Source organism: Poecilia formosa, unplaced genomic scaffold (assembly GCF_000485575.1).
Source record: "Poecilia formosa unplaced genomic scaffold, Poecilia_formosa-5.1.2 Scaffold282, whole genome shotgun sequence".
NCBI classification, from domain to species: Eukaryota; Metazoa; Chordata; class Actinopteri; order Cyprinodontiformes; family Poeciliidae; genus Poecilia; species Poecilia formosa.
In genome coordinates, this window is record NW_006800221.1 from 69,267 (window position 1) to 80,033 (window position 10,767).

A 10,767-nucleotide genomic window follows, 5' to 3' on the forward strand; every position below is an offset into this window, starting at 1 on the left:
TATCCACGTAGAGGGGTTTATGGTCACATTGCCCTCTAGGGGTGAAAGCTCTAACTACATGTAAAGGTTGCAGCAAATTCTCATCCCACAACGTCAACCGTGTTGCCTTCAAGTGCTTCCAGTAAAATCTAAATTACATGCAATTAAACAGTTTTTGCAGTTTTTCTTTACTATAGTGGGGCATCTAGTAGAGACTATCTCAAATGTTCTGTGGAAAGTTACTGAAAACTGTTCAGGAGTAAACTTTTGAGGACATTTGAGAGTAAAATGAACTTTGAATAAAACATGTCAGCAAGGGGGAAAAAAGCTGTTAGAATCGTCCCATGTGACCTGATTTATATCTATGAATCTAATTCTTTCTTGAAGAAACGCCTAACATTGGCAGCATTGTCTTTCACGATTAATGACCTTTGGAACAAGACAACAATACATTGCTAGTTCAACCAAAACAAAGATGGACATAAAAATTGTAGACGTCACCCCCCATCCTCCCAATCCAACCCAAAGCAGAATCCAACATTTTTAAAAACCAAATAAAAGTGGAACATTTTGGGTGTTATGGTCTGTTAGCTCAGTTCTGATAAATATTAAATCTACTTCCACTGACATAAATCTGTTTGCTAAAAAGTTGAATATGACTCTTCATAAAAATGACGTGTATTTCTGGAAGTAATAAATTTTGACTGATGTTTTGTTGCAGCCCTAATCCTAATGTGGAGAAAAGTAAGCAGCTTTCTGACTGGCAGTGAAATATTCTCTGAGCTTCTAATCACGCAAACTTGAAATCTGTCTCTTTTCAGACTCCATAATTTCATTGTGTATTTGCGTCCTTTATTTGTTTGTAAAATTAATGAGCATATATTTTTTTTCTAATGATGTTGCAAAGAAACAATCCATTACAGGTAGGACCAGACGCATTGCCTACATAGGTTTCCACTAAAGCTTTGCTTGCCGTCAGTGCAGAGCTTGGGCAGGAATTACTTCAAGCAAGTGTGTGTTTCTTAGTTATGATTTCATATTAAAAGCTTTTGAAATAAATAATATTGAACTGCAGAAGAAATAACGGACAAAAAAAATAACCCACATCGAGGAAATAGCAAAGTTTGGGAAAACTAATACTCGTCCAGTCTCAAACTATTGGCCATGATTACACAATTACAAAAAAAGTATGTCTGTTTTGTGTTTGAACTCAATATTCCTTATTCACCAAGTCTCCCTAAATGCATCATCGGAAGGGGCGTGGCCTGTGGGAGCTAAACTAAACAGATTAAAGAGTGAACAGAATAAGCGGCGCTATTTTAAAGCGGTTTCTGGTGGTATTTTCAGGTAAGTTGTTATAAATAAGAAGTTTCACCAGTTTTGTAAACATATACAATTTCAGTTACACGAAAGAAATTCAGCTGGTTGTTTCGTTTGAGCCCAACAAATGAAAGCTAGCTAGCTTCCAGTGCTAATAAAGCTAAGTTCTCTTTTCTCCGAAGAAGAGTGTGTTCGGCCTGTTTCCAACATAGAATAGTTGAAATAAAACAATTTAATATATATTCTTTATAGAGGGTTATACTATTATATTAAAGAGAAGTGGACTGAACTATTGGTTGGCTATTATCTCGACATCGGCAGGTTTGTTTAAGGCCGCCAAGCTACTATTTATATGTATCGCACATACTCCATAGAAATCTGGAGATGTACTATCACTACAGTAAATAAAACAAATTATGTATTGTTCTTGGTTTGGCTAAATGTAGTAAGCGTTAAAAAAAATTGATAGGTGAGAGGGATTTGTCAACAATGACTTTCTTATTTTATCTCCATCTGTTTCCCCGACTGGATTTTACACGGATCTTAGCACCACAACAGACCTTTCAGCTTAAGTTTAATGAGCTGCTGATGTCCTATTTTCCAAATAGGCACCTTTTGTTGTCGTCTGAACGCTTGTGTGTCTGTTGGTCTGGATTGCAGTAGAGTATAAACGACGCGTTTAGGTAAACTTTTTATGAAACGTGTTGTCAATTAGGACAGGAATAGGTCCACCAGGGCCTGATCTTCATATGTGGCGTGTTTTCAGAGCTGAGCCGCTGCCATGACTACTCTGGATGACAAGTTGCTGGGTGAGAAGCTGCAGTACTACTACAGCAGCAGCGAGGATGAGGGCAGTGACAACGACGATGAAGATGGGGAGAGGAAGACCATCCGGGATGCGGGCGCCACTGAGCCCGACATAGACTACAGTGCAGACGGAAGTGCTGTCAACACAGGTAACAGATTGATGGGATTGTTGTCTTATTCGTTGTCCTGCTTTATCAGTAGACTTTAACATGTGTGAGAGTCTCATTTGGATAAGCATTGCAAAAGTATTCGTACATACGTCTGAACTTTTTCACTTTTACTCAACCCACCTCAAAGTATCACTTTTAATTTTCTCTGCAAACCAAGAATAAAAAGGCTTTTCAAAGCACTCAGTCTATTGTATGTTGGAGGATGCAATACTGCCACACTTTTCAGATTTGTATGTGTTAAAAAAAAAAAGATTTTAAAATCCCAATAAAATGTTCAAGAGGTTCCGGATACTTTTGGAAGCTCTGTGCCTTTTGAGCATAAAAAAAAAAAAAGGACAACATGGATTTATTGATTTTATTTATTTTTTTCTAACGTTCTGTTTCAGGGCCGAAGGGAGTCATCAACGACTGGAGGAAGTACAAGCAGCTGGAGGTGGAACAGAAACAGGAGCAGAAGAAAGAGATGGAGAGACTGATAAAGAAGCTGTCGATGACGTGCCGCTCCGATCTGGACCTAAAAAAAGACAAAGAGGAGGAGAAGAAGCTGCAGGACAAAATTAAAAGCAAAGTAAGCAGGAAAGAGCTGGATTTGGTTTATTTCTCAAATCATTGAAGTAAATGTGACTCCTGAATGTAGCTGGAATAATTAAAGTGCAAGGAAATCATTAAGGTAAGCTAACCTGCTTAATAAAGTTTGGATTTGGTCGTATTTTTATTTATTTTTTCCTTACGTCTCTGTGGTTGACACAATTAACCAAACAAAACGCACACCGCTACGGATCTTTTATTTACTTTTATTCGACAAAAAATGATGAACTGTCCTCTTCTCGGCTTTGTCTCGCTCCGCAGATGACCATGCAGGAGTACAACATGCTGCAGGAGGACGAGGACGACGAAGACTTCCTCCGGCAGTACCGCATGCAGCGCATCGAAGAGATGCGCCGCCAGCTCTGCCGCGGGAAGCGCTTCGAGCGGGTGCAGGAGCTCGGCAGCGGCGAGGAGTTCCTGGAGGCGCTGGACAAGGAGGACAAGAGCACGCTCATCATGATCCACATCTACGAGCCGGAGATACCGGGCTGCGACGCCATGAGCGGCAGCCTGCTGTGCCTGGCGCACGAGTACCCGCTGGTGAAGTTCTGCTGCGTGCGCAGCTCGGCCATCAGCATCAGCGCGCTGTTCCGTGAGAGCGCTCTGCCCGCGCTGCTCGTCTACAAAGGAGGGGACCTGATCGGTAACTTCGTGCGGCTCACCGATCAGCTTGGGGAGGACTTCTTCGCCGTGGACCTGGAGGCGCTCCTGCAGGAGTACGGCCTGCTGCCGGACAAGCCCGCCATGGTCTCGAAGACGCTGCGCAACGGAGCCATCATTCAGAGCAACGCGAGCGACGAGGACTCGGACCTCGACATAGACTAGGCCTGTAAATATCTGATGCTCCGCTTGGTAAAGCTGCACACCCAGTCTGCATGGACCATGTATATTTATTTATGTGAAGCCCTTGTTTAGAGATTCTGCCCTGACCTCACAGCACCAAAGCTAGAAAAAAAAAAAAAGGCAGGAGAAGTCATTCACTTCACGTCATTCCATTCTGAATATTTGGATGAGGGTAAATGTCACTTATGATCACTGTTTAAAACACAGCAGGAGTTCTGCTGTTGCTGTACATACGGTTCATTTCTTTCTTCAAGCTCTGTCCACTACTTGTGTTCAACACATTCCATTGTTTTATCATCCATGTTGTGAATATCAAACCTTCGCCTCCGGACTGACCTTATTAGTTTTGTAACTTTTATATGTGCTGTACCCTCAAATAAACTGCAGCGTGTTTCAAACCACCTCCCCCTCCTTTTTTTGTTTTATTTTTATTTTTTTACAAGTGGCTAAGACCACAAAGTTGTTGAAGGAAAGTGCAAGTTGAAAGTTGCATTAATTAGTAAACTGATGTGTGGTGACAGCCTGAAACAGAAACCCAGATGTGCTTGCAGCTCTATAGAAACCATCCTACTAGAGAAGGGGAACATTAGAAAAGTAGCATTGTTGCCGTTTCCTGTTATAAGTAACAGGAATAAGCTCTGCTAATGGCTGGACTGTGGAAGGCCAAAATGACCCTCGTCTGGCTACAAAGTCAAGCAAAAAAGAACCAGTTGGGATTGGGACGCCATAAAATACGGGTAAAATCCCATCAAAAATGCCTCTGTGCTGTCTGTGGTTTCTGTGGATCCTCTGTGTCTTTCAGCTCCATTGGCAAATTATTTTCTTGCTGTGATGCTCCAGGAGTCACAGCAAGAACTGTGACTCCTGGAGACGCTCCAGGAGCGTCACAGCATCTGAATCTGATTAACATTTTTGTTGCTCTAGCAATTTTGGCTTAAAATAAATGTATGCCTACAGAGTGGTGTTTCGATTGAAAAAAGTGTAACCTATTTGTTGTCTTATTCGTACACCAGCAAATATAATCATGTTAGATTAAAAAAATAAAATCTAACAATACAAAGCATTTTCCCAGGCTGAAATAATCATAAAGCAACACACAAATTAGACAACATAGCTTTAATGGGGTTTTTTTAAATACAGTTAACCAAAAATATTTTTAAAATACAATTTATAGTTTAGGGTTCAATTCCTGGCCCGGGGTCTTTTTGCATGGAGTTTGCATCTTCTCCCCGTGCATGCGTGGGTTCTCTCCAGATACTCCAGCTTCCTCCCACAGTCTAAAAACATGACCGTCAGGTCAATTGATCTATGCAATAGACTGGCGACCCGTCCAGGGTGTACCCTGCCTCTCGCCCAAAATGTTTGCTGGAGATGGACACCAGCACCCCTCACGACCCCACAAAGGGACAAAGGCGTACAGAAAATGGATGGAGGGGTTATCTATAAGCTTTTACGTAAAATTCGTAATTCGTAAAAAGCTTTTACGCATGACGTAAAGTCGACTTTTTCGAGCTTCACTCTCACCAACCGCCATCTTTCCAACCACCTCAGAGTTGCAGTCTCCATGGCAAGCTTCTGCCTCACAGAGCACCCCGTCCCCTGCAATGCATACAACACAGCTCCTTAAGACTAGCGGCAGCAGCAATCAGTAAACACTGACTCCATCTGCTGACTTCATCATGTGAACTAGTTGTCAGGGTAAAGCTCCTAAGAATGATGTAAAAGGCATAATGGAGTGGCAGAAAGAGTGGGAGCTCCTTAAAGAGACAAAGGCCCAATTTCAAGGCCTTAAATTGTGAAGTCAGATTTTTTTTAAGTTATGTTTGACATATGCAGCATTTTTACAACTGAAGGTAACAGCTACTTGATTGTGCTGTAAAATAGCACAATGCGTCTGAAAAATACATAACACTGTCCATTTAATTAATAGCTAAAGTGCTTTGCTAAACTTTTTTTTCATATTACAACTGCAATTTTCAATGTTTGTTGGACTGTTTATGCATAAGTCGATTTATCACATAACGTCGTAATTGTGCAAGACACTGTTACGCCCCTTTTCAAATAGCATAATTAGGCTTGCAGCTATGATACATCTGAATGAGCTTCGCAGTCGACAAAAGCTATCCGAAGGTGATGCATCCTGAAGGTCGACTCATCCGTACTTTGAATAATCGCTCTGATCGGGGTGGGTCTGGGGAGCGATTATCCCCAGAGGCAGCAACAAAACCCAACCGCTTGATTAAATCACTGTATGGTTTCCAGATTAATCCCACAATGCCAGGAGATGCTGAGTTGACATTAAAAGTAAAAACATGAGTGAGGAGGGAGGGGAAAAAAAGAAAGGCCAACTGATGACTACAAGCAGCTGTACAGCACTGTGAGGCAGGGCAGCACCAGCAGCAGGGGGGCCGCTTCCTCGTAGAACGGAGCAGCTGAGCTGTTCACGTCGTGTCCGCAGAAGGCGTGCTCCAGCAGCAGATGGGTCTCTGCGCTGATGCCTGGTGCAGGGGAGGAGAAGCACACTGTGATTATCCGGGAACCGGATCTAAGTGGGGATATGATATGATAATGCGATGCTCGTTTTGTGCGTCGAGTTGATTCTAAACACGTTTCATTGTCTCTCTGCTGCCTGCGTGGTCGTGAAATCAATGCCAATGAAGGCTGCAGCTGACACGCTCAGAGCAGCGAGCAGAACTGCTACACAACTCTCTCAATTCACGGTAAAATTTCGGTAGACCTTGGAGACATGCGCACCGTGTTGGGACCATTCCTCCCACAGGTGCTGGACATCCTCGTTGTGATGCCCGTGGTGGTCGTAATGATCCGGGTCTGCATGAGAAACACAGCAAGCTGCAGTTAAAAGTAAATAAATGAATGAATAAAGAAAGAATGGAAGCAGTCAGGCTAACTCTGGAGGAGCTGCAGAGATCCAGAGCAAAAACGATCCATAGGGAAAAAAAAGAAATTTAAGACTGGAGACTGCAGCGTAATAAACATACAAACAGAGATTAAATCATGTTCGTATGTCAGAATGACCTAGTCAAAGTCTAGACTTAAAACTAGCTCAGAAAAAGTGGAATAACTCAAAAACTGGCTGAATACAAAGGCACACCACACCGTTTGGGTTTTTATTGGTAGAAAATGTTAAAAACGTGCAGTTTTTCTACTGCTTCACAATTATGCACTACTTTGTGTTTATCTGCTACATAAAACACATTGGTGAAGGAACAAATTGTTGAAGGAGTCTGAATACTTTTACTTTAAGCTAAAGTTGCATTGTTGCATACACACATGCTGTGATTGTGAATGAGTAAAGAGGAAGAAAAGGAATGAGAGAATCAAGTTAATATGGAAAACAGATATTGTTAGTATAAAACAATAGTTTCATGCTTTCAGACAGTTCTGTCAAAAAAAAAAGAAAAATCTGTCGTATGAAAGAAACCCAAATATGAGGCACATTTTTGACCACTAAAATTAAAATGTAAAGCAAATTAAGTTCTGATTTAGTCATCCTTGTGTTTATTTCGTCATATTTGCAGTTTAGAGGGGGAAAACAGCAGCGTACCATTCGTGTGATGCCACAGCATCCGCTTCAGCTCCCTGAGGGCCTGGGTGAGGTTTTCCAGCTGGTCGTGGAGGTGAATGTTCTCCTCTATCAGGGCGTGGATCGTATCCTGGAGCTCGAAGCCTTGACCTTCCAGCATTAGCAGGGTCAGGGGCAGGAAGAAAAGCGCCAGTCTCAGTCCACTCATAATGACCGAGCACACAGAGGCTTTGTCATTTCTTCACCGACAGCTGCTCATTGCCTTCATTTTGTGCATCTGTGTCCCCTGGTGATTGGTGAGGGAGGTTTTATGAGCTTACAAAAGGTGGGTGGGGTGGAGGGGGGATCTTTAATTCCAAAGCCGTGAGTGGAAAGCTGCCAGCGGGGCCGCTTTAAAATCTATCGAATCATTCTCCATCAGTGAACACAGCAGCACAAAGCCTGTTTGCAGCACGATCTCATTTACATGAAATGTATATGATTAAATACTGTAAGTAAACTCAGCACTTTCAGGACTTTCAATGATGGAAATTATTGGCAATATTCTCCCAATGTGTTGTTTTGACTGCGCAGATCAATACAAGCCAGCATTATTTGATCAGCTGCTGCTCACATTTGCCTCATCTGCCACATGGCAGGTTAGCTAAAATAAAACCTGCCATCTTAAAGTCTCTAAGTGATCAGACGGGCACAATGCAAGCTGGAGGTGGTTTAATGAGTCGCAAACAGTGATGTAAGGAACTTTCTGCCTTTAAAACTCTGGCTGGAAGTAGGTCAGTAAAACCAATCGAGTTCTCGCTGATCCATTTGTAGTCGCGCTGCAAAACCAGTCACATTACTGTGAGGTGTACAGAAGAAAATGACAAAATAACAGAATAAAAAATATCTGCCATTCTGTTCCTATGATTTAGTCCTTACGTTTCCTCCAAGTGTCTTATTTTTCAATAAAAGGAATCAGATTGTAGAGCTTGTGTTTTTACATAAATGACAGCTTTACTGAAGAATAATTAGTATGAGAATTTCATACAGGTTCATATGATATGTAGTTAACATAATTAAGGTCGATGGAAAGGGTGGGTCAGATTTTCTGCAGCGTATAACAAACCTTGTCATTTCAAAGCAACAGATTGTGAGAAGAATCTACACGTGTGAATTTCTACAAAAGAATTATCTCTGAAATGACATTCAAGCTTCAGTGAAGTCTTCCATGTAAGACCTAAAACTACTGAAGACTCAAGACAACATAGAGCGTTTCTTCAAACAAAAAGCTTTTATTTATTTTTCATGCGTATTAGTTTATGCCGTCTTGACAGCCCTGGTGCGCTTCTTTTTCACCACAACAGGCTTCTGGCTCTTCAGAATAGCACTGGCACGACGCAGGGCAGCCTGGAAGGGGGAACAAATAAAACCACCGTTATAATCTCAAAAACATTATGACAACTTACGAATCAAACCAGTATTAAACTTAGTTTTTTCCTTGAAAAACACAGTTAGTTAGTGATCTCACCATGCGCAGGTCCTTCCTGTAGTTGTTCTTGCGAATGATGTGCCTCAGGCTGTTGAGGGTGGCACGGGAGTTCTTGTTGATGGTGACCTTAACGTAGGACGTGGCAGGCTTGTGCTGGCCTGAGCAACGACAAAAGTTGTTTCACATCACGGTCACCACAGAGCTCTAACAAATCATAATACAATAAATCTGCGACAAACGAGCCGTCATTAGAAAGCGAGTTTCTTTAAGTCAGTAAGATGCGTAGCGTTTTTTTTTGTTTTTTTTTACCTGCACGTCTCTTCAGCACCACCACGACACCCTTGCCATCAGCTGCAGGCTGCACACCGACGGTCTTCTTGTGCACCAAGCCGTTGAAGCGGAAAGAGTTCCTGGACTTCAGGTTGTTGGGCTCCTGCGACGGAAAAATGACTCAGAAATCTATTTCTCTGTCTTACGATGAACTATTTACGCTCAAATAATGTTAACTACAACTTCTAAATGACAAAATCTGTTTTTGAACCTGTGCATGTGTGTCTGTAGATTTTATGAAACACAGAATTAAAAAGAAAAAGAAAAAAAAAACCAAGACATTCAAATTGAATAAAGATGCAATAAAAAACTGGAATTGGTAGATTTTGAGATTGATCTATCTTCACTGGAGACCAGAACCTCAAAAATACCGTCTTTTAGTGATCAGTCAATGCTTTAAGAACTAAAAGGTTGTGCTGATGTGAGAAAACTCAAATAGAGTCCCCTTTGAGATAAAGTGAGAAAAAAAACATGTTTAGGCAGATAAGTAAGGTAAAACATGTGGATAGAGGCTATTTATAGCAATAGCTACACTGATTATTTATGTTATGCTTGATGATTAACCTAGTATTTCCATAATAATAGTAAAACCACATCTTAAAGTGACTGCCTCACACTGTGCCTCTGTTTCTATCGCAAAATTATGACCACACTCATTGCAAAAAGGTTAGAAAAATACATTTAACGCTTAGGATTCTTTAAAATAGAAGTAAAATGGCAAGTCGAACCTTTACAAACTCAGGGATTGCCAGATATATTTAAATTATTTTGAGAAAAGATCATATAAAGGCACTTCCCCCCAGGTCATCTAAGCAGTATATATATTTTTTCTGTTAACTTACAATATCTACAACAACTCAAGGTCAATTTGTTTTCAATTTCACCACAACAATCGTACTGGCAAACACTTTGGAGTCGATTCTTGTAAGTACTTACAGTGCTGTAGGTCTGTCCATTCCTCTTGATGAGGAAGCTGGAGCAGTTCCTGATGACCATCCACTGCAAATGGGACGACATGATGAACCTGAAAAATAAGCGGAGCTGTTTAAGAAACATTAAACGCCAATTGATCGTTTTTAACTACAAATGCTCTGAAATGGGAGGAGGCACTGTGCTATTATTATTTACTACGGTAATAAAGCAAAAAGTCTTGTTACAAGACGCGGACTAGTTAAACTCGGATGTTAGGCTCTAGTTAGATAATGTTAGAGCTTACAGTCCATGTGCTATATTTGCATTAACCTTCAGTTTATTTCATTAAAGTTCAGCTCAACCAGCTAACGTTAGCTTCACCACTCATCAGAACACGGTGAGGCCTAAGTTAGCCAACATACTGACACGTTTATCCTTAACTTCATAAATAGAACAAGATCGTTTACTGTGACAAAAAGTGTGTAATAATACACTATGCAAAGCTGCCAAGTTTTATTTGTGTAAATACAATCGTGAACAGAAAACTAATCTATTTTATTTACCGGCTATTAGCAGCCAAAGCGACCACGTTACCTTTTAGCGGAGGAAAAGGACCGGAGAGACCGGAAACCGCTTCACGGAACCTTTTCAGAAATCCTTACGCATTGAAAAACGCTGTTCTGTAAATATTTTGTGAGATGATCCAGGGATGTGAACATTGAAATAATAAATCTGGCTTATATATTAAACTCATAAGTGAATATTTAGCACTTTGCCCTTACACGAACCAATTATTGGTATTTTAT

At 41.1% G+C, this 10,767-nt stretch overlaps 2 protein-coding genes and 1 long non-coding RNA gene across 5 annotated transcripts; 2 read left to right on the forward strand and 1 right to left on the reverse strand.

Annotated features, from left to right (window-relative positions):
• Positions 1-193: 193 nt before the first annotated feature.
• Positions 194-9,979, forward strand: LOC107838588 (uncharacterized). Its single transcript, XR_001664680.1, has 3 exons — positions 194-205; positions 1,684-1,685; positions 9,533-9,979. It is a non-coding gene; the product is annotated as an uncharacterized LOC107838588 (long non-coding RNA).
• pdcl (phosducin-like) lies at positions 1,210-4,108 on the forward strand. Of its 2 annotated transcripts, XM_007571522.2 has the most exons (5): positions 1,217-1,326; positions 1,908-1,982; positions 2,066-2,255; positions 2,663-2,844; positions 3,126-4,108. In XM_007571522.2, the coding sequence occupies exons 3-5, from the start codon at positions 2,081-2,083 to the stop codon at positions 3,687-3,689; spliced, it is 921 nt and encodes a 306-aa protein (XP_007571584.1). In that variant the 5' UTR covers positions 1,217-1,326; positions 1,908-1,982; positions 2,066-2,080; the 3' UTR covers positions 3,690-4,108. The 2 variants fall into 2 exon arrangements, with proteins under 2 accessions (XP_007571583.1, XP_007571584.1); XM_007571521.1 differs by lacking the exon at positions 1,908-1,982 and having other exon boundaries at positions 1,210-1,326.
• Positions 8,500-10,634, reverse strand: rpl28 (ribosomal protein L28). Of its 2 annotated transcripts, none has more exons than XM_007571519.2 (5): positions 10,556-10,634; positions 9,986-10,073; positions 9,029-9,152; positions 8,759-8,877; positions 8,500-8,637 (listed from the first exon to the last, which is right to left on the reverse strand). In XM_007571519.2, the coding sequence occupies exons 2-5, from the start codon at positions 10,064-10,066 to the stop codon at positions 8,548-8,550; spliced, it is 414 nt and encodes a 137-aa protein (XP_007571581.1). In that variant the 5' UTR covers positions 10,067-10,073; positions 10,556-10,634; the 3' UTR covers positions 8,500-8,547. The 2 variants fall into 2 exon arrangements, with proteins under 2 accessions (XP_007571581.1, XP_007571582.1); XM_007571520.2 differs by having other exon boundaries at positions 10,525-10,605.
• Between the last annotated feature and the right edge of the window lie 133 nt (positions 10,635-10,767).